General features: G+C 36.9%; 1 protein-coding gene across 1 annotated transcript; it reads right to left on the reverse strand.

Annotated features, from left to right (window-relative positions):
• Nucleotides 1-13,454: 13,454 nt before the first annotated feature.
• Nucleotides 13,455-15,578, reverse strand: LOC119743781 (monocarboxylate transporter 12-like). The gene is made up of 3 exons (XM_038220056.1): nucleotides 15,557-15,578; nucleotides 14,127-14,948; nucleotides 13,455-13,709 (listed from the first exon to the last, which is right to left on the reverse strand). Exons 1-3 carry the CDS (start codon nucleotides 15,576-15,578, stop codon nucleotides 13,591-13,593), a joined length of 963 nt encoding a protein of 320 aa, XP_038075984.1. The 3' UTR covers nucleotides 13,455-13,590.
• Nucleotides 15,579-23,751: the final 8,173 nt, after the last annotated feature.

A 23,751-nucleotide genomic window follows, 5' to 3' on the forward strand; every position in this document is an offset into this window, starting at 1 on the left:
TTGCATTTTTAGCAAAATAGGGCAAAATCAGGTGTTTATGAAAAATTTCAGATTGTAAGGGCTTAACTTTGCAGTTGTAGCAAAATTGGGCAAAATCAGATTTGTATGAAAAATCAAAAATTGTGAGGGGTTAACCTTGCCAAATTAGGGCAAAATCAGATGTTTCTGGAAAATTGCAGATTGAAAGGGGTTAACCTTGCTTTTTTAAGCGAAATTGGGAAAAATCAGATGTTTCTTAAAAATGAAAGATTGTAAGGGGTTAACTTGGCATTTTTAGCATAACTGGGCAATATCAGATTTATATGCAATATTTCAAATTGTAAGGGGTGGACCTTGTATTTTTAGCGGAAACTTTACATCTGGATTTATAGAAGCATCTGATTCTGCCCAATTTTAGTAAAATATGCTCAAATTTTGCTTAAAAAGCAAGGTTAACCCCTTACCATTTTAGGCTTTTCATACAAATCTGATTTTGCCAAATTTTACTAAATATACAAGGTACACCTCTTACAGTTTAATTTTTTTCATAAACATTTCTTTTTGCCCAATTTTGCTAGAAATACAAGGTTAAGCCCTAACAATCTGCAATTTTCCAGAATCATCTGATTGTGTCCTATTCTGCTAAAAAAAATGCAAGGTTAACCCCTTACAATTTGAATTTTTTTTCACGAACATCTTATTTTTCCCAATCTTATTCAAAAAGCAAGGTTAACCCCTTAAAATCTGCAATTTTCCAGAAACATCAGATATTTTTTCCCAATTTCGCTTAAAAAAATGCAAGGTTAGGCCTAACCCTTTAATCTTTATAATTTGAATTTTTTCATAAACATCTAACTTTGTCAAATTTCACTAAAAAAGCAAGGATAATCCCTTACATCTGAAATTTTCCAGAAACATCTGATTTTGCACAATTTTGCTAAAATGCAAGGTTAACCCCTTACAATTTAAAATTTTCCATAAACATCTGATTTTGGGCTGTTTTGCTAAAAAAAATGCAAGCTGAACACCAATTTGAAATTTTTCATAAACATCTAATTTTTACCAAATTTCACTAAAAAAAAGTAAGATGAATTCCTTGCATCGGAATTTTTTCAGAAAGATCTGATTTTGCCCAATTTTGCTAATATATGCAAGGTTCACCCCTTACAATTTGAGAATATTCATAAAAATCTCATTTTGCCCAATTTTGCTTAAAATGCAAGGTTATCCCCTTTCAATCTGCAATTTTCCAGAAACATCTGATTTTGCCCTAATTTTCAAAGGTTAACCCCTTACAATTTTTGATTTTTTTCATAAAAATCTGATTTTTCCCAATTTTGCTAAAAATGCAGGGTGAACCCTTTACAATCTGAAATTTTTCATAAACACGTGGTTTTGCCGTATTTTGCTAAAAAATGCAAGGTTAACCGCTAACAATTTCAAATTTTTCATGCACATTAAAATTTGCCCAATTTTACTAAAAAAGCAAGGTTAACCCCCTTACATCTGAAAATTTCAGATGTAAGGGGGTTAACCTTGCTTTTTTAGTGCCCTAATTTGGCAAAGGTTAACCCCTTACAATTTTTGATTTTTCATACAAATCTGATTTTTCCCAATTTTGCTAAAAAAGCAAGGTTAGCCCCTTTTCATCTGAAATTTTTCAGAAACATCTGATTTTGCCCAATTTTGCTAAAAATGAAACGTTCACCCTATACAATTTGAGATTTTTCATGAAAATCTGATATTGCCCAGTTTTGCTAAAAATGCAAGGTTAACCCCTTTCAATCTGCAATTTTCCAGAAACATCTGATTTTGCCCTAATTTGGCAAAGGTTAACCCCTTCAAATTTTTGATTTTTCATACAAATCTGATTTTTCCCAATTTTGCTAAAAAAACAAGGTTAGCCCCTTAACATCTGAATTTTTTTCAGAAACATCTGATTTTGCCCAGTTTTGCTAAAAATGCAAGGTTCACCCCTTACAATTTGAGATTTTTCATAAAAATCTGATATTGCCCAATTTTGCTAAAAATGCAAGGTTAACCCCTTTCAATCTGCAATTTTTCAGAAAAATCTGATATTGGCCAGTTTTGCTAAAAGTGCAAGGTTCACCCCTTACAATTTAAAATTTTTCATAAAAATCTGATATTGCCCAGTTTTGCTAAAAATGCAAGGTTAACCTCTTTCAATCTGCGACTTTCCAGAAACATCTGATTTTGCCCTAATTGGGCAAAGGTTAACCTCTTACAATTTTTGTTTTTTCATACAAATTTGATTTTTCCAAATTTTGCTAAAAATGCAAGGTGAACCCCTTACAATATGACTTTTTTCATAAACACCTGATTTTGCCCTATTTTGCTAAAAAATGCAAGGTTCACCCCTTACAATTTGAGATTTTTCATAAACATTTAAATTTGCCCAATTTTACTAAAAAATCAAGGTTAACCCCTTACAATTTGAAATTTTTCATTCACATCTTATTTTGCCAAATATCACTAAAAAAGCAAGGTTAACCCCTTACAATCTGAAATTTTCCAGAAAGAGCTGATTTTGCCCAATTTCGCTAAGAATCCAAGGTTCACCTCTCATAATTGAGATTTTTCATAAACATCAACTTTGCCAATGTTCACTAAAAAAGCAAGGATATTCCCTTACATCTGCTTTTTGCTAAAATGCAAGGTTAACCCCTTACAATTTGAAATTTTCCATAAACATCTGATTTTGCCCTATTTTGCAAAAAAAAAATGCAATCTTAACCCCTTACAATTTGACATTTTTCATAAACACCTAATTTTTACCAAATTTCACTTAAGAAAAAAGTAAGGTTAATTCCTTACATCGGATTTTTTTTCAAAAACATCTGATTTTGCCCAATTTTGCTAATATATGCAAGGTTCACCCCTTACAATTTGAGATTTTTCATAAAAATCTCATTTTGCCCAATTTTGCTTAAAATGCAAGGTTAACCCCTTTCAAACTGCAATTTTCCAGAAACATCTGATTTTGCCCTAATTTGGCAAAGGTTAACTCCTTCCAATTTTTTATTGTTCGTACAAAACTGATTTTTCCCAATTTTGCTAAAAATGCAGGGTGAACCCTTTACAATCTGAAATTTTTCATGAACACCAGGTTTTGCCGTATTTTGCAAAAAAACGCAAGGTTAACCCCTAACAATTTCAAATTTTTCATGCACATTAAAATTTGCCCAATTTTGCTAAAAAGGCAAGGTTAGCCCCTTTACATCTGAAATTTTTCAGAAACATCTGATTTTGCCCAATTTTGCTAAAAATGAAACGTTCACCCTATACAATTTGAGATTTTTCATAAAAATCTGATATTGCCCAATTTTGCTAAAAATGCAAGGTTAACCCCTTTCAATCTGCAATTTTTCAGAAAAATCTGATATTGGCCAGTTTTGCTAAAAGTGCAAGGTTCACCCCTTACAATTTAAAATTTTTCATAAAAATCTGATATTGCCCAGTTTTGCTAAAAATGCAAGGTTAACCTCTTTCAATCTGCGACTTTCCAGAAACATCTGATTTTGCCCTAATTGGGCAAAGGTTAACCTCTTACAATTTTTGTTTTTTCATACAAATTTGATTTTTCCAAATTTTGCTAAAAATGCAAGGTGAACCCCTTACAATATGACTTTTTTCATAAACACCTGATTTTGCCCTATTTTGCTATAAAAGTGCAAGGTTCACCCCTTACAATTTAAAATTTTTCATAAAAATCTGATATTGCCCAGTTTTGCTAAAAATGCAAGGTTAACCTCTTTCAATCTGCGACTTTCCAGAAACATCTGATTTTGCCCTAATTGGGCAAAGGTTAACCTCTTACAATTTTTGTGTTTTCATACAAATTTGATTTTTCCCAATTTTGCTAAAAATGCAAGGTGAACCCCTTACAATTTGAAATTTTTCATTCACATCTTATTTTGCCAAATATCACTAAAAAAGCAAGGTTAACCCCTTACAATTTGTAATTTTCCAGAAAGATCTGATTTTGCCCAATTTCGCTAAAAATCCAAGGTTCACCTCTCATAATTGAGATTTTTCATAAACATCAACTTTGCCAATTTTCACTAAAAAAGCAAGGATATTCTGATTTTGCCCAATTTTGCTAAAATGCAAGGTTAACCCCTTACAATTTGAAATTTTCCATAAACATCTGATTTTGCCCTATTTTGCAAAAACAAAAGCAATCTTAACCCCTTACAATTTGACATTTTTCATAAACACCTAATTTTTACCAAATTTCACTTAAGAAAAAAGTAAGGTTAACTCCTTACATCGGATTTCTTTTCAAAAACATCTGATTTTGCCCAATTTTGCTAATATATGCAAGGTTCACCCCTTACAATTTGAGATTTTTCATAAAAATCTCATTTTGCCCAATTTTGCTTAAAATGCAAGGTTAACCCCTTTCAAACTGCAATTTTCCAGAAACATCTGATTTTGCCCTAATTTGGCAAAGGTTAACCCCTTCCAATTTTTTATTGTTCGTACAAAACTGATTTTTCCCAATTTTGCTAAAAATGCAGGGTGAACCCTTTTCATCTGAAATTTTTCAGTAACATCTGATTTTGCCCAATTTTGCTAAAAATGAAACGTTCACCCTATACAATTTGAGATTTTTCATGAAAATCTGATATTGCCCAGTTTTGCTAAAAATGCAAGGTTAACCCCTTTCAATCTGCAATTTTCCAGAAACATCTGATTTTGCCCTAATTTGGCAAAGGTTAACCCCTTCAAATTTTTGATTTTTCATACCAATCTGATTTTTCCCAATTTTGCTAAAAAACCAACGTTAGCCCCTTTACATCTGAATTTTTTTCAGAAACATCTGATTTTGCCCAGTTTTGCTAAAAATGAAACGTTCACCCTATACAATTTGAGATTTTTCATAAAAATCTGATATTGCCCAATTTTGCTAAAAATGCAAGGTTAACCCCTTTCAATCTGCAATTTTTCAGAAAAATCTGATATTGGCCAGTTTTGCTAAAAGTGCAAGGTTCACCCCTTACAATTTAAAATTTTTCATAAAAATCTGATATTGCCCAGTTTTGCTAAAAATGCAAGGTTAACCTCTTTCAATCTGCGACTTTCCAGAAACATCTGATTTTGCCCTAATTGGGCAAAGGTTAACCTCTTACAATTTTTGTTTTTTCATACAAATTTGATTTTTCCCAATTTTGCTAAAAATGCAAGGTGAACCCCTTACAATATGACTTTTTTCATAAACACCTGATTTTGCCCTATTTTGCTAAAAAAATGCAAGGTTCACCCCTTACAATTTGAGATTTTTCATAAACATTTAAATTTGACCAATTTTACTAAAAAATCAAGGTTAACCCCTTACAATTTGAAATTTTTCATTCACATCTTATTTTGCCAAATATTACTAAAAAAGCAAGGTTAACCCCTTACAATCTGAAATTTTCCAGAAAGATCTGATTTTGCCCAATTTCGCTAAAAATCCAAGGTTCACCTCTCATAATTGAGATTTTTCATAAACATCAACTTTGCCAATTTTCACTAAAAAAGCAAGGATATTCCCTTACATCTGATTTTGCCCAATTTTGCTAAAATGCAAGGTTAACCCCTTACAATTTGAAATTTTCCATAAACATTTGATTTTGCCCTATTTTGCAAAAAAAAATGCAATCTTAACCCCTTACAATTTGAAATTTTTCATAAACACCTAATTTTTACCAAATTTCACTTAAGAAAAAAGTAAGGTTAATTCCTTACATCGGATTTTTTTTCAAAAACATCTGATTTTGCCCAATTTTGCTAATATATGCAAGGTTCACCCCTTACAATTTGAGATTTTTCATAAAAATCTCATTTTGCCCAATTTTGCTTAAAATGCAAGGTTAACCCCTTTCAAACTGCAATTTTCCAGAAACATCTGATTTTGCCCTAATTTGGCAAAGGTTAACCCCTTCCAATTTTTTATTGTTCATACAAAACTGATTTTTCCCAATTTTGCTAAAAATGCAGGGTGAACCCTTTACAATCTGAAATTTTTCATGAACACCAGGTTTTGCCGTGGTTTGCAAAAAAACGCAAGGTTAACCCCTAACAATTTCAAATTTTTCATGCAGATTAAAATTTGCCCAATTTTGCTAAAAAAGCAAGGTAAACCCTCTTACATCTGAAAATTTCAGATGTAAGGGGGTTAACCTTGCATTTTTAGTGCCCTAATTTGGCAAAGGTTAACCCCTTACAATTTCTGATTTTTCATACGAATCTGATTTTTCCCAATTTTGCTAAAAATGCAAGGTTCACCCCTTACAATTTGACATTTTTCATAAAAATCTGATATTGCCCAGTTTTGCTAAAAATGCAAGGTTAACCCCTTTCAATCTAACATTTTTTCATAAACACCTGATTTTGCCCTATTCTGCTAAAAAAAAATGCAAGGTTGACCCCTTACAATTTGAAATTCTTCATTCACATCTTATTTTGCGAAATATCACTAAAAAGCAAGGTTAACCCCTTACAATCTGAAATTGTCCAGAAAGATCTGATTTTGCCCAATTTCGCTAAGGTTTTGAGATTTTTCATAAAAATCTGAAATTACCAAGTTTTGCTAAAAATGCAAGATTAACCCCTTTCAATCTTCAATTTTCCAGAAACATCTGATTTTGCCCTAATTGGGCAAAGGTTATCCTCTTTTTGATTTTTCGTACAAATCTGATTTTTACCAATTTTGCTAAAAATGCAAGGTTAACCCCTTACAATCTAACATTTTTTTCATAAACATCTGATTTTGCCCTATTTTGCTAAAAAAAATGCAAGGTTGACCCCTTACAATTTGAGATTTTTGATAAACATTGAAATTTGCCCCATTTTACTACAAAAAGCAAGGTTAACCCCTTACAATTTGAAATTCTTCATTCACATCTTATTCTGCCAAATATCTCTAAAAAAGCAAGGTCTAACCCCATAGAATCTGAAATTGTCCAGAAAGATCTGATTTTTCCCAATTTCTTTAAAAATACAAGGTTCACCCCTTACAATTGAGATTTTTCATATAAATCTAATATTGCCCAGTTATGCTAAACATGCCAAGTTAACCCCTTACAATCTTCAATTTTTAAGAAACATCTGATTTTTCCCAATTTCGCTTAAAAAACTAAGGTTAACCCCTTTCAATCTGCAATTTTCCAGAAACATCTGATTTTGCCCTAATTTGGCAAGGCTAACCTCTTACAATTTTTGATTTTTCATACCAATCTGATTTTGCCCAATTTTGCTAAAAATGCAAGGTTAACCACTGACAATTTGAAATTTTTCATAAACATTTAAATTTGCCCAATTTTCCTAAAAAAAAAAAGGTTAACCCCTTACAATTTGAAATTTTTCATACACATCTTATTTTGCCATATTTTACTACAAAAGCAAGGTTAACCCCTTACAATCTGAAATTTTCCAGAAAGATCTGATTTTGCCCAATTTCGCAAAAAAATGCAAGGTTCACCCCTTACAATTTGAAATGTTTCATAAACATCTAAATTTTACTAAAAATGCAAGGTTAACCCCTTACAAGCTGCAATTTTCCAGAAACATCTGATTTTTCCCAATTTTGCTAAAATGTAAGGCTTACTCCTTGCAAACTGTTTAATCAATACATGAAGTGTCCCATTTGACTTTTTTAAAACAAATTATTTTTCCAGTTTTTAGGGTGAAGGAATTTTCTCTTTTTCCTTTCTCTTTTGTTGTTGCTATATTTTGCGAATTAACTCATTCGTATGGAATGCTCATAGTCAATCAAAGAATATTTCACACATAGGGGCCTAAATTATATATTTTTTTAATTTAATAGAGACGTATTGATTGTGCTATCATATACCATTCTAATACCATTGCGAATTACTGTATGGTTTGGAATGCTCACAATTAAAGACACGTTATTTGAAAGATGTATAAATAATATTTATATTACAATGTACATCTTTATTCTTTCCCGGTATAATTTATGGCGTTTCTTACGTCAATTGGCAATTTCGTCATTATATAATGATAGTCAAATTGATCAAACGAAACTCCGTTTTGATTATAGTCAATTATGAAATATTCATTGATTTATGACATACACCTTTGTTTCAATTTTGATACTACCCGTAGACCTGCCGAGCAGCTGTAGATATCAAACTAAACCAAAGTATAAAAGATAGAGGATAAAAAAAATCAAAAAGTTATGTGCTAGTCAAGCTTTCAGGGATCGGTCTGAGCCATAACAATGCCCCAGCCGATCCCTTAGTTCTCTTCCGGGGTCTCGGCGTCCCCGACCAATACACACTTCCTTCCCTATCCATCCATATAACCCCGGAGGGCCAGGCACCATGTAAAAGCAAAGAGCTAAGGGAGGAACAGGGCGGCCCCTAAGCCCTGATCCTCCGAGTGGACCACATGCCCTGAACCTGTACGAAGGCGCCAACCTGGAACTCGCGGACAGTACCAGCAGCAGTGCTTACCGATTAAGCTAAGGTACTGTTGGTACTTTACGACGGGAAATTAAATCTCTTATAGTAAATGATTGAACTCATACGTTAAAAATCAAAAAGACACCAGCGGGATTCGAACCTGGGACCCCGCTAACCGTGGGCGACGAATCGTAACCACTCGGCCATTTCGTTACCTTAGAATTTTCCTTAAACTGAGAAAAGTTGTCCTTATAGGTGAGCAAACGCGCCAGGAAGATTACTGGGTCAATTTGCTTTACCTTAATGGGTAAAAACAAATCGATATAATGAGCCCAGTGTGTTTGGTTTGTTAGGAAGCTGCATAACACAGCCTAATGTGCAAAACAGTCGTGTGCTAGGCGGATCATTACGCAACAATGAACACCGCAATTGTGTATTTTCAAAAGGCAGACGCGTAGATTTCTACTCTTTGTATCTGGGCACATATAGATTCTCACCTCCCTCTTCAGCTATTTCGACTTTCTTAAAAAGAAAAATAGAGACTGTCAGCGAATCTCCGGGAGTTGAAATTAGGAACGTCCCCTCGATAGACCTCAGACTCAGTAAAGTTCAACATTGGACTCTTTTTCAACAGCTGTTTTTGTGGAAACTTTACATCTGGATTTTTTAGAAGCATCTGATTTTGCCCAAGTTTAGTAAAATATGCTCCAAATTTTGCTAAAAATGCAAGGTTACCCCTTACCATTTTAGATTTTTCAAACAAATCTGATTTTGCCAAATTTTACTAAATAAGCAAGGTACACCTCTTACAATTTAAAATTTTCATAAACATTTCTTTTTGCCCAATTTTGCTAGAAATACAGGGTTAAGCCCTAACAATCTGCAATTTTCCAGAATCATCTGATTGTGTCCTATTTTGCTTAAAAAAATGCAAGGTTAACCCCTTACAATTTGAATTTTTTTCATGAACATCTAATTTTTCCCAATCGTATTTAAAAAGCAAGGTTAACCCCTTACAATCTGCTATTTTCCAGAAACATCAGATTTGTTTCCCAATTTCGTTAAAAAAATGCAAGGTTAACCCCTTATAATTTGAAATTTTTCATAAACATCTAACTTTGCCAAATTTCATTAAAAAAGCAAGGATAATCCCTTACAATCTTAAATTTTTCGGAAACATCTGATTTTGCACAATTTCGCTAAAATATGCAATGTTCACCCCTTACAATTTGAAATGTTTCATAAACATCTAACCCCATACAATCTGCAATTTTCCAGAAACATCTGATTTTTCCCGATTTTGCTAAAAAAAATGCAAGGTTAACCCCTTACAATTTGATTTTTTTTTATAAACATCTAATTTTGCCAAATTTTAATCTGGAATTTTTCAAACAAATTATCAGGTAACTGGATCATTAAACGGGACAGGTGCACATCGGCCTTGGAGCTCAGACCATGTGTTATGCACTCCTCAATGCATAGATGATGCACATAACACTATGGGTAGTACACTAGGCACAGCTGGGGGTACTGCCCAAACAATGATGAACGCATTGCGTATGCTTAAAGAATTACCCACAACTCCGGTTTTTACCGTTAAGGTCTGGCTCTAATCACTTTACGCGATCCCCTGACGTCTCATACACTGACTTTAGGCAAAATAGTCAGACTTTCGCGGTCTAGTAACCAGACTTTGACTCTTAACGAAACATCGAATGAAAAGGGAAACATCAAATGCATATATTGCAAAAGATCGAATGCAAACATACCGATGAAACATCGAATACAAATAGCTCGAAATGTCAAACATATTTGTAAAACATTGCTCACATATTTGAGAATATCGCAAATATATTGTAAAACAACACACACAATTGTATCGAAAAACACCGCACATTTAATGCAAAAAATCGAACATAATATTGAAAACATCGCACATATATATCGTCAAAAACATCGCACATATAAATTGAAAATCGCATATAAATGTAAAACATCGCACACATATATTGAACATCGCACATATATTGTAAAACATCGCACAAATATATTAAACATCGCGCAAATAATGAAAAACATCGCACACTTATATTGAACATCGCACATAAATGTAAAACATAACAAACACATATTGAACATCCAACATATATATTGCAAAATATTGAATATTGCAACGTTTGACACGCCATAAGCTGCAGTCTGTTGTTGTAGTCCTTGTAACTACTGTAGTAAAGACACATTAACCCTAACCGAACTCAACCCATCAAAGACCAACAGCAGGTTTTGTTGAAATCTACTGGGATAGGTAAAGTGGGTTTGGCATACCTCCAGAAACTAAGTCCAACAGTGTGTGTGTACGTTTTCTCATGTGGGTGTTGGATTTGCCGGAATGGGTACGCGTACGGTTCCTAGTAAATTATGCCAGGGAGTTAGAGAGTGTTGGCAACAGATTTTTTTCATTGCCAGTGACTGACGAAGAACTTGAATATCTTGTACTGGATAAAGATGCAAAATCTACGAAGGCCGTTATCGACAAGGCAGTGAGGCCGCTAAAAAAGGCAGTGAGGCTACTAAATTTTGATGAGGTGTAGTATAAAACAAATACAGCATGGTTTATCTCTGGAAAGTAGTTGGAATTACTCGGTGTAGGTCAGCTTGACTATACGTCCCTCCACTTCGCGTCGGGAGGTAGTCAAGCTGACCTACACCTCGGGACCAGTAATTCCCACTACTTCGCCTCAAACCATGCTGTATACTGTATTTGTATATTTGAGCAACGCGTTCACTCTAGGCCTACAGGGTGAGTCAAAAAGAAAGTGACCGAATTAAAAAAAAAACCAAATTAATATGTGGCTCGCTCCATTTCATAAAAATAACATATGGATAAAGCGCATGTTATTGACTAATAACTGTGAACATTGCATGCAATTTGCATACTGTAGTCCCAAGTAATGTCTATTTTGATAAAAAGATATCAAAATTCATACACTGATCATTTACCGTTATACGAACTGATGAATACCCATTAAATACAATGAAACGTGGACGTTTTCCCACCTCCATGAATGAACGAAAACTTGCAAAGGAAAACAGACAAAGATCGCCATCAACATTTCAGAAAAAAATTCACTTGGTCCTCATATACAAAACACAAAATCTGGCAGTAAAAAACAATGTTTCAGTCTTGACTAGACTCAACTGAATGAATCTCATTTGTATTTGAATGCCTGCAAATTCCAGCTCAGCTCAATAGCTTCCAATTCCCTGGACAGCTATAAAACAGGTTCTTTTAGTAAAACATGCATAACGTCTGATAGCATGGATCAATTTCATTAATTCTATTTAAGCTTTGGCAGGAACTTCTACAAGTCACTTGGTGGTCGGTCGGTCGGTCTGTCTGACGTCTGTCTATCCCCGAATATTGACCAAAAATATTTGACGAAAAAAAATGAGCAAGTGGCAAGTGCCATGCCGTCGTCAGTAAATGCACTCTAAACATTGTTTGTAACAATTCGTAGAGTTGTTTATGAAAAAAATTGTAAACGGGGGCAACATATGTGCAGTAATGTTATAGTCATGGTATTTTTGTAGTGTTTGGACGGTATCCAGAAGGAGGAAATGAAATTTGACCAAAACTATGGTGTTCCATATGCCATCGGTGTCGTATTATTCGCCAGAGTTTATTGTGCACTGGCACTTGTCTGTTTTTCTTCAGATCAGTGGTAGGACATTTCTTTTGAGACATACTTCATTGCTGCATCAATTTTGATTTCTTTTTAAGAAAAGAAAATAGTGTATCCAGGTCACTTTCTTTTTTACTCACCCTGTGTAACAGTGAATGCACAAATATATAAGAGATGCATGGCTGCCGTGCATGGACAGCATCTAGTGGTACCACCGAAATAACAATTTAACCAAATTTATGAAAGCGACGCGAATAATATTATTATCTCAAATCTGACCAAAACCTTAACAGAACTTGGTTACACTGTTCACTCAATAAACTGTACAATCATTACAAGGCGTTGCTTTCTAAGCTTAGACCTTTGAAGAGACTCAGTTAAACTTAGGATTGTGTAATCAAACAAACAGTTTAACACAATGCAATGTGCACACGGGTGGTTTCCTCCAATCCGGATCCCCAGTCTTCAAAAGCAGTAATATTTATCGGGGATGGGGGGAGGGGGGGGGAACAAATGATATGTGACTACTTTTACGGTCAATCTTTCTCCCCGTCACAGGGACCAGCTCTTGCCATAATACAACTTGGAGCTGTATAGTCCTAAGACCTAATGACGTCACACGCTTTGTTTACATGCGGCCTTCCTATGAGAGCGCGTCCCAAAATTCATGTCTTCAATGGGGAGCGGTGATAAAATCCTACAATCATGCACACTATTATTTCCTAATAGTGTACAAATGCCCCCTTTGCCACCTTCTCACAATTTTTTTTGGGTAGGGGGAGACCGTTTGCATGTGACGTCACCTTCTAACATTTTGCAACTGCCATATTTTTATGGATTTTTTGGGGGGCGTGCTAGACATTTATTTGGGGGGGGGGGCTTAAGGCTCCTCCACAACGTGGAACCGCGCCTGAGAGAGATTCGAGGTTGTGCCAAACCTCGTCCCCAGGGCTGACTTTGTTTTCAACTTCGTTTCCAATAGTAAGCCCTAGGATGGGAACTTGTATCTTGCCTCTTGTATCCTGATTCGATAGCGCAATTAGCAGGTAAAGTATTTGTATCGTGTACTTGGTGTTATTTTCAACGTGTATATCGTGTTTTCACGTTCATTGTAATTATTACGTCCACAGCTTCTCAAAAATAATCCTTTCCTTTCCAATTTGCTCATATTAATATGAAATGTGATATATTAATGTGAAATGTGATACTGCAAATTGGTTGGAAAAGATTGTAACATTTTAAATTTGATTTTTTTTTTTTAGTGTTTTCGTAACTCACGCCGCGAGCAATTGATTCTGTTTCTACCCCAGACACCACATACAAAAACAAACGCTGATGTAAAGCACAGGCATGCACCAGACTATTCCAAATTTGCATACGTATCCAAAAATTTTGGATATGCAAATGATCCAATACCAGGGTGAGAGAGAAGGTAGTGGTGGGATCGGAGCGTAGGCCTACTGCTCGACACCCTGGTAACGAGGTTGAGGTTGTGCCTATTTGGCGCTGTCATGGAAGTACCTCAGCAGTGCGAGTGGAACAATAGGCAGGGCCTGAACAACGCCTACCATCGTAAAGCTAACAGTATAACTTCCCGTAAGGTCGTACAGCAAGCCTGAAGAAAAAAAACAAAAAAAAAAACAAGTTGCGCACAGAACAAAGGCTTCAGAGGTACTCTTCAAAATGCAATACTGATATCAATAATTACATGAGTCTTAAATGTAATAGATTAAAAGTATACATGTACATGTATTCAAGCTGCATGGCATAGGCGAAAAGTGTACAATGTAGATTTTCATTTTGCATTGTTTTTTTTTTTGGGTAAATGGTAACTGTCTCGTTCTGTTTCTGTACTTAGTGTTTGTTTTTGACAACGACTATAGGCCCTATGGCCACTGATGTAAGTAGGCCTACTGAATTTAATTCTCCCTGTCATTTGGTGACTTTGTTGTCTTTAGTCAAGTTGTTAACTTCAATCATTTTGCTTTAATTTAATACCATGATCTTCAAAGAAAGGCATGCGGAAACTTACCAGGAAAAAATCCCATAGTGAATGACAAAGTTGATGTAAGCAGCGCCATCCATGCGAAGGCACCCGACAGCAAATCTACACCCAATATTAGCTTAATCAGAACATCAGTCTGACAGGTAATAAGGCCGCCACAAAATAGCACCATCGACGCAGATACCATCATTGCCCAATAGGATGTGAGCCAAGGAGTTGCGCAGTACGTAGCAGAGCCAATGGTGATGAACATGCCCGTCAAACTCCAGCTAGAAATCACTCCGCGGTCAGTGAGAGGTCCCTGGCAGACTTTGGCGACCAGACTGCCCACCCCTCCGACTGCCACGAACAATCCGGCGTCCTCAGTGGAAAACCCGTTGGATTGCGCTTGCGACACGAAGTAGATTATCCACATATCGTCAGCAAATACGGTACAGCACTTCATGAGTGCCAGGGCCCAGAAGCGTGCATTAACCAACAGCCTTAAATCAAAGTTCCAGAGAAGACTCTCGCGTAATTCACTGCAACGGTGCGCAAGATTAGTCTGGTTCGTTTGAGAATTAGATTCCTGATCAGAGATTCTCTGATACTCCGTTGACTGGGGCGTATCCTGGCTTGAAGTGACGAGAAGGGCGCCGCACGCGACCAAGTGCAAGCAGATCCCGCCAACAAGCATCATACTCCCTCGCCATCCGTAGGTGTTGAGTAAAAGCTGTACCAGAGGTGCGAACACGAAGAGTCCAATGGAGTAACCGGTCCGGCCGATGCCGCTGGCGGTCGCGTAGTTCTTGGTAAAGCGTCGACATACAGCCTCCTGGGCGACAACGCTCGATACTCCCAAACCGACACCTGACGTATAGAAAAAGTATAAATATTTCCATGTTTTCATGTACGATGCATATTAGATTGAAATGTAATTGCTGTTAACAAAGAGTGGTTCTTTACAACTTGTAACCATTGTAAAAAGTCAATAAATGAAACGGTAGTTTCATGAGACTGATAGATTTCAACATTAAACGGACTGAATTACTTGTACCTGTAGGAAATGTGAGTTTTTAAAAACGTATTATGTATTTGATCGATCATAGTTTGTCATAATGCCCGTTCTCATATGTCCGTCCGTGTTCAAATTAAAGCACGGATTAAAGCAAACAAAAACAACACATGAACTGAACTAGACGCATGGCGCTTGTTTTTGTGAATTTATATATTATTTGGTTGTTCGTGTTTTGTTCAGGTATGAATGTCAATTTGAAAATGACAGAAGTAACGAATTCGGATTACTTTAGCAGTTGTCAGTTTTAAGTAATTGTTTAATTATTCCATCGTGTGTTACTCAAAAAATTGTATACTCCACAAGTTCCTCATTCCAACATAGTAAAATTAAGTGGTCAGAGCCCCTAACCATTGACAGCAAATAGAAATGTAGTTGAGTGAATTTGGCCCAATTTACGAACTATAATACGATTCTGGAACCATGCATATAGACAGCAAATAGTGGGTGAATTTTCACCCTAATTATTACGTTTTATACAACCTGTTGTAATATAAACGAAGACAAAACCAAAAGACGATGGGGGTTGAGCCCTAGCAATGTATTTATTAATGCAATCCTTAAAAATGCAGCTTTGTGTCCCACTTTGACCTTATTTTCAATTATCGTTTTGCCATTTTCAAGGGTGTTTTGGTGCCTTTTTGGTTTTTATGCTTATGCAATTTCCATATTCAATAGCAAAACTGTGATGTCATTTTAGGAAGAAACCTCAATGTTACAGCTATTTTTGAGCATCGAACATTGCAAGAATTTTGGGTTGGGTGTTTTGCTGTCATAAATGTTTCTTTCTTTGCGATTCGTTGTTGTGTCAGTACATGGCCGTAAGCCAATGGGCTTACAGTGTCTAATTCCTTCAATGCCCAGGCGCGGATCCAGACGGGGGGGGGGGGATTAAAAAAAACAACAGCTCTGTTCAAAAACAAAATTCTCATACAAATTCCTAAAAAATAAGTCGAACCCCCCCCCCCGCCCCCTGCTGTGACACCCCCAAAAAAATATTTAAAGACATTTGTTTGTTCTCGTGTAGTAAAGTTTTCGAGTATAAAAGTGTAGTTTCAAAATGCAAGAATTAATTTCCTTGGCTGAAATTCGGACTTAATATCCCTTTTCTAAAACTCTTCCATTTGCGACAAATCAACCCATCTTGGAAATTCCTAGTTTTTGAGTTAAATCCATTTATCTATTTCGTAAAAATCTTGTGGAGACGTATTCATCTATAGAAATTGTCCTGTGGAGACGTATACAATATTTTGTTCCCTATTGTGTGCATGTCTCCAGAGGGCACGGTGTATCAGATCACGACGTTTCAAACTCGCACACACGACCAAAGCTCACACACACACACGACGAGATTCTTCTCCAGAACTGTTTGTCAACATTAAAACAGTGATGAACTTCAATTGTCAATACATGAATGCACAACACACTGAGGATGTGTTTTTTTTTGTTATAACGTCATGATACAATACAATACAATACGGCATTTATGAAGCGACCTTCAAGGTACACAGCGCTGTAAAAGGCAATATAGCCTATATATAATAAATTACAGAACAATGAGACTCAATATCGGAACATCAGTAACAAAACGAAGTACGAACAAAGCAATACAGGAAATTAGACGAACAGGCATGTTGAGAAGACCTTTTGAAAACGCCCCAGATTTTGGCCTCCGTGTCATGGTCCAGCGGCTTGAAACGCTTTATCGCCGGTACGAGTTCTGGTTTTAGGCACAGTTACAAGGGTTGAGTCTAGCGAAGAGCGAGTGGCATATTTAGGTTTGTGAAATGAAATCAGGTTTTGAAGAAACTTCGGGGCTTGTGAATCAATGCATTTATATTATGTTTACACAGCAGCAGCATAGGCGTGCATATATGTTGAGACCACCAAATTCCATTAATATTTGAAAATCAATATCAAATCAACTGTGAGAGATCTTGCTTTTTACGGGAATCGACTTGCCTTTGACAATTATCTAACTGTCATTCTAGAATGTTAGTGTTTTTTTTTTTAGCAAACGTTTGTTAATTTCTTGCCATAAAATCCAAAAGATAGCCCAACACCGTGTGGTTGTTCCTGCAACCCCTCTAGTGTTTTTGTTGACCTACCTGCTAAGATGTACACCACGGCAAGTTGAGCAGCTGTTTCAACAAAAGACCCAACAATCGGAGCTACGCCAATCATGATGCCACACGCCATTATGACATAACCTACGCCAAATCGTCTGTTCAATATTCCTGAAAAAGGAGCTGGCGAAAATGACAGAAAAATTATTAGCTAACTTGACTTTCTTTACTTTACTTTATTTCATCTCAATGCATTGATTTTTTTTGGATTTTTTATTATGATTCATTATGAAAACAAACATCAGAATAACACCGGCAAGAGATGCAGGGGACCCACGAAAAGCACAGCTTTTCGTGAGCGAGTCCCCTGAAGATCAATAACAAAGAAGGTACAGAAATTCAAGAACGATTATGAACAGGTACAGTATGAAAGCTAAACAACAACCGTAAAAAAAAGGAACAAGCTTTAAGCGAAAATTGAATGATGTAATGAATACATGCTCCTTGTATGTACAAGCCAGCACACAATACTAAAAGGAACATGTCAAAAAAGGCATAGCTGGAAATGTAAAATAATGCAATATCGCATGAATTAAGAAAGAAATGCCTAAGCTGAACTATAAAAAGGTTAGTAAAAGGTTATAAATGTTTAAACAGTAAGAGTATACAATAATATTAATTTAAAGTAACATTATAAACATAAACAAAAACTGGTGAGTGCTTGACACCAGTCTATCAAGAAAACAACCATAAGCTAAATAAAAACAACAACATGACAAATCAATAACAATATCATTAATCGATCCAGAATTTCACCATAACGTAACAATGTACTCGGGGAATTATATAGGAATTAACTATAATTGATAACGTACGTCCCCAAAAGGTAACATACAAACAAAGGGATTATTGACCAAACTATGAACATTTTGTATTGTTTGGTCCGTTTTTTTCCCTTCGTCCTGTGTGTTCGTGCTTTTAGTTCTTGAATCCAAGCCAAAATGTGAAGGGAGCAACAACTCAACTGAAAACATTGAGTGGTAATGATGACCATGTAGCTGTGCATGATATAGAGCAAGGCCGTGAACCATTTATTCTACCTCGTAACCACATAGCACTTCGGCTTTACGTACGATAGCACCTACCACCGGTATCTTTCCGTCATCTTTGTTAAAAAGATGAGTCTTCCTAGCTGCCACCGGTATTTTTTCGTCATCTTTGTTAAAAGGATGAGTCTCCCTACATGTATATAGTTGAGCCCCGCAAACCATGCTTCAGTGCATTTTTGTGACCAGTATACTTTGTTGCAATGTCGATGTTGATATTTTAGCTTTACTCGATGGCCGACCCCCACCCCCATTCTTTGCCTCCGGTGGTAATCCACCGGGCATTAAAGGGGAAGGCGAAGTCACGGAAAGCAGCCAGATCGTCGGAGGAGGTCACTCGACAAGAGTTTGCGACGCTTTAAGACCCGGATAGTGAATTTGTATCAAATAAATAATTCACCAGACCTCAAAAGGATGGTTCACTCCGCCCCATTATAAATCAGTACAGCAATTCAGCTGATACGGCGGAGGCTCAATGTTATATGGCCTCTATAGATCTTTAAGATGAATTTTTGCAGTTCCTACAGCTGCTGAGCATAGGAAATATCTGCGATTCATTTGGCGATCTCCCACCAAACAAATTGATGTTTGGTTTGGGGGGATTTCATTTGATTTCAGATCGTATGAGTATCTGTATTCAACATTCGAAGATAGAAAATACTGTTGCTTCGACTAACAAACTAGTCTTGGGGGGGGGGTGCTCACAATTTGTTTGGGTCAAATTTTGTAGAAGTTAAATTTTATTCAAAAGATTTTGCCAATTTTTTTTGGCTGCAGAAAACAAATGGCATTTGGGGGGGGGGGGGGGGGGGGGGGGACTATTTTGACGCTGGTGGCGCTACTTACACTGCCCCTATTATACTACTCGAAAATAGGCCACATATCATATCACCAAGGTCAAATCGATGAATTAGAAAAAATCAAAAACAAAAATTAATAAATAAAAACTGCAATTGACAACCTCTTGGGGGGACTCAAGCCCCCCGTGGCCCCCCTTCAGTGCGCCAATGGCCTAGTGTTTTCCCATGTAGTTGCTGTTTTTCTTAAATATTCAGTCCATATTGTGCCCAAACAATGCATATAAATTATGCGTGCAGCCATTATGTTTGTCCATTTTTGTCATCGTATATTTTTATGTCATGTTTTAAACTGATAATACATACAAGTAACGTGTCAAAAAAAGTTATAGCTGGAAATGTAAAATAATGTAACACCATGAATTAAGGACAAACGTTTAAGCTGAACTATAAACTGTTTCTAAACAGTAGGCCTATGTGTAATGATATTTAAATAAACAAAACACTAAATAATCAGGTGAGTGCTTGACACCAGTCTATCAAGAAAACATAACGATAAGCTAAACAAAAACAACAACATGACAAATCAATAACAATTAAAGTTAAAAAAAGACAATTTATCGATCCAGAATTTCGCCATAACGTAAGAATGTACTTGGGGAATTATATAGAATTAACGAAAATTAATATTGTACGTCCCAAAAAAGGTAACCTACAAACAATGGGATAATTGACCAAACTATGAACATGTTTTTCTTGTTTAGTCATTTGTTTGCCCTTCATCTTGTGTTCGTGCTAATTAAGTTCTTGAGTCCAAGGCAAAATGTGAAAAGAGACAACAAAAAAGAGTTCTAGCGCCCCAATTTCCGGGTTTATATTATTGGCCTACCTATAACTCCACTCACGGTGATAACCATTGCCACAATCCAACCGAGGACCCAAGTATCCGTCGCTAGTTGGTCTTGCAGTGTGGGCAGCATGACTCCTAGACCTTTGGTGATCCCGATCCAAATCATGTTTCTGACCAACAAAGTCAGGACGGCAATCCAGCCCTGAAAGCCCCCGTCTGATACCGGTGGTTGGCCCTTACCAGGCTTGGCCATAACTGCGCTGAAATTTTGGAGCCTGATGTACACAAGCGACCAATCCGACTGAAAGCGTTAATATATTATAACGAACATTTTGGCTTTACTTGACGGCCGACCCACCCCCGTGCCTCCGGTGGCAGCCAACCGGGAAATCCCTAACAGTCCTGAATCCTCCAATTTTAATATGATTTTAAGGCGTAAATTTTAAGGCGTAATCTAAAAAGGATGGTTCTTTCCGCCTCATTAAAAATCAGTACAGCAATTCAGCTGAAACGGCCCAAGGGCGGATCCAGGGGGGGGGGGGGCAAAGGGGGCCATGGCCCCCCCCCCCAAAACGAAACCAATTTTTTTTTTTTTTAATGTGACATCGCAATTAAGGCAGGCAATGAGTACACCACCATCTTTTCCTCCAAAAAAATTGGTTAAAGTGGTCAGAAATTGCCTCAGATCGCACCACAGAGCATCGGGCCCCGAACCCCACGGGCCCCGAACCCCACGCCGTAATTTTTGAGACCCACTTTTTTTGGGGGGACCAAATTTTTTTTTGGCCCCCCCCAAAATTGTGTTCTGGATCCGCCCTTGAAACGGCCACGATGTTATATGGCCTCTATAGTTCGTCAAGACTATTATTATTTGCAGTATACCTATAGCTGCTGAGCATAGGAAACATCTGCGATTCACCTTATGTCGATTCACTTGGTGATCTCCCACAAAACAATCGATTTTTTTTTGGAGGGGGGGATTTCATTCGGATTCAGATCTTGTGGAGATCTCTATACCACATTCGAATGCAGAAAATACCATTGCTTCGATCAGCAAACTGTTATGGTCTTTTTCCATGTAGTTGCTCTTTTTCTGAAATATTCAGTCCATATTGTGCACAAACATTGCATATAAATTATGCATGCAGCACAGTATTATATGATACTAATGTGCTGCATGCGTAATGGTCGGCTTCCCAGATTATGGTACCAGACGTTAGGATTAATAAAACCTTCTGGCTGAGGCGTGCACACAAAACCTTTCTATGTTTGCTAGGGTTTACCTTGTCTGCCTATATGTAAGTTATCAGAAATGTACTGAATATCTCGGAAAGAAGCAACTACAGGGTGAGTCAGAAAAAAGCGGAACCCAAACCCCCAAAAATATATTTCATATTTAAAAAAATATGTAGCACCAAAAATAATAATGACTGGAAAGCCAATTTCATAAGCTATTTTTAGATGAAAAAATACTGAAATTGCTCAATCCGTTCAAAGAATATCACCATTTAAACGCAACGACCCTAAAACCTTTCTCGTCCAAAAAAGCAATTTATTGCTTGTTTTGACTGTTTGGAACAACAAAGAAAATGACACAGAATACTTTCAACTTTCGACAACTGTCACCACCTGTAGTGCACAATATCTTTATTAACAACCCTGGTTAGGCAAACAATATAATTTATAAAATCTACTTCTTCTTTTTTTAAAGACGGGCCTTTAAAAAGACTTTGTTGAATATTTAAACGTTTAAACTGAGATTTTATCGCTGGTGATGTTTAAAGACAATTGTGACGACGATTCTTGAAATCGCATCTTTTTTTTGGACGAGACAGGTTTTAGGGCCATTGTGATCAAATGGTGATATCCTTTGAACGGATCTACCAATTTCATTATTTTGTTCATCTAAAAGTAGCTTATGAAATTGGCTTTCCAGTCATAATTATGTTTGGTGCTACATATGTTTTTAAACATGAAATATAATTTTTGGGGTTTGGGTTCCGCTTTTTTTTGACTCACCCTGTACAAGGGAAAAGGCCAAGATGTCTTCTATCCAATTGTAAATAATGTCACTACGTCCTTGAGATGGATGACCTGAGCAAACATAGCCTTGGTCAAGGCGCTAGTTGTTATTCATCCCGGCCGTAGCGCGGTAAACGATATCCTCGCTAGCGCTATTCATGCGGTGCATTAAAAATACAGCGCGAACAGCGACCTCACGCGGCCACCATTTCTATGCAAATCAGTTGGACCCAATCTAGCGCCTTGGTTCAATCATCGGCAAAAGCTTATGTTTTTCTTCGCTCGTATCCCCCGCCCTGCAAACAGGACGCTGGGATACTCTGATAAATTCGCGCTCTGATTGGTTGGATTTTGCGTGACCAGTGACCTGCGCGTCATCAAGGTCATGATTCTGCATGGTTTGAAACAGCCGTTAAGACTGATTCATTACTCTTTTATTCCAGTTTAGAGATGGTTTTTTCTCGTTGAAAAAGCGTAATAATATAGGAAATTCTGTAAAACTTATCTGAGTTGTAAATTTACAATTCCCGTCACTCGCTCAGGCTCCGTTTCGAGTCACGAACGGTCGGATTGCATATGCGACGCTCAAAATTTTGTTCCACATGGTTCGCAATGAAACAGAAATCACAACCGGTATGGAATGTACGTAATTCTATGGGAAGTTTCGGATAGCATTTGAGCACATTGTGTAAATGCGGTCTTGAACAGCTGCAGCCTGATGCTTTATACATAGGTCATAGGCAATTTCCTTAATCACAAGATTTTGTGAAGCTGATCAAAGTATCCCAGCGTCCTGTTTGCAGGGCGGTGGGTACGAGCGAAATGTTTTTCTATATTTTGCGCTGGATTTCTAGCGCACGACCTCGTATGCGAATACAGATAAGTGTAGGCGGGGCTAACATGTGAAGTGTCCAATCACACCTTGGTCAATCCGGACGTCATCAAATTATTTGCAGCTATTCGCCTTTTGCGGACGTGACAGGAACCACAGTTTTTGTGCATTGGTGCCGTGTGCAGAGACACACAACGTGTACGTGTATGGATTATGTACGGTGCCACGTTTCACTATGCAAGTTTCCACGCAACGATCGACCAATAAGAAAACCACATTTAAGGTCAGCTAAGGCTGTTAACATAATGAGCACCACCCCCAAAACCTCACATGGACGATTGAACCAAGGCGCTAGATTGGGTCCAATGATTTGCATAAAAATAGTGGCCGCGTGAGGTCGCTGTTCGCGCTGTATTTTTAATGCGCTGCATGCATAGACATATGACCAGTGCATGCATAGCGCTAGCGAAGATATCGTTTACCGCGTTACGGCCGAACAACTAGCGCCTTGACCAAGGCTAGAGCAAACAAGGCCTCTACGAAAGAGGTCAAAATCAGCACTTTATTTGAGACACCATTGATAGTGCCAGTTAGAAGTCTGTCTGACTGGAAGCATTGTAACGTGTAATAGACCTGCCCCGTAGTGTACGAGGCGCCCTTTATGACCTAATTATCAAACGAACAAAGACCAAACGAATAAATATCAGACCACAAACTAGTATACGACCAAATGAATAAATGTAAGACCAAACGAATAAAGATAAGGACAAATGAATAAATATAGGACCAAACGAATAAATATAGGACCATTGATATTATAGGGCATTATTGATAATGATCCGAGAGCTATAATATGGACTTCACTCACTCGTTGCAATACTGACCTAATGGTCAGTATTGGTAATTTTCTTCAAAATTACGAAAT

This window comes from Patiria miniata, unplaced genomic scaffold (assembly GCF_015706575.1).
Source record: "Patiria miniata isolate m_02_andy unplaced genomic scaffold, ASM1570657v1 HiC_scaffold_12, whole genome shotgun sequence".
In the NCBI taxonomy this organism is placed as follows: domain Eukaryota; kingdom Metazoa; phylum Echinodermata; class Asteroidea; order Valvatida; family Asterinidae; genus Patiria; species Patiria miniata.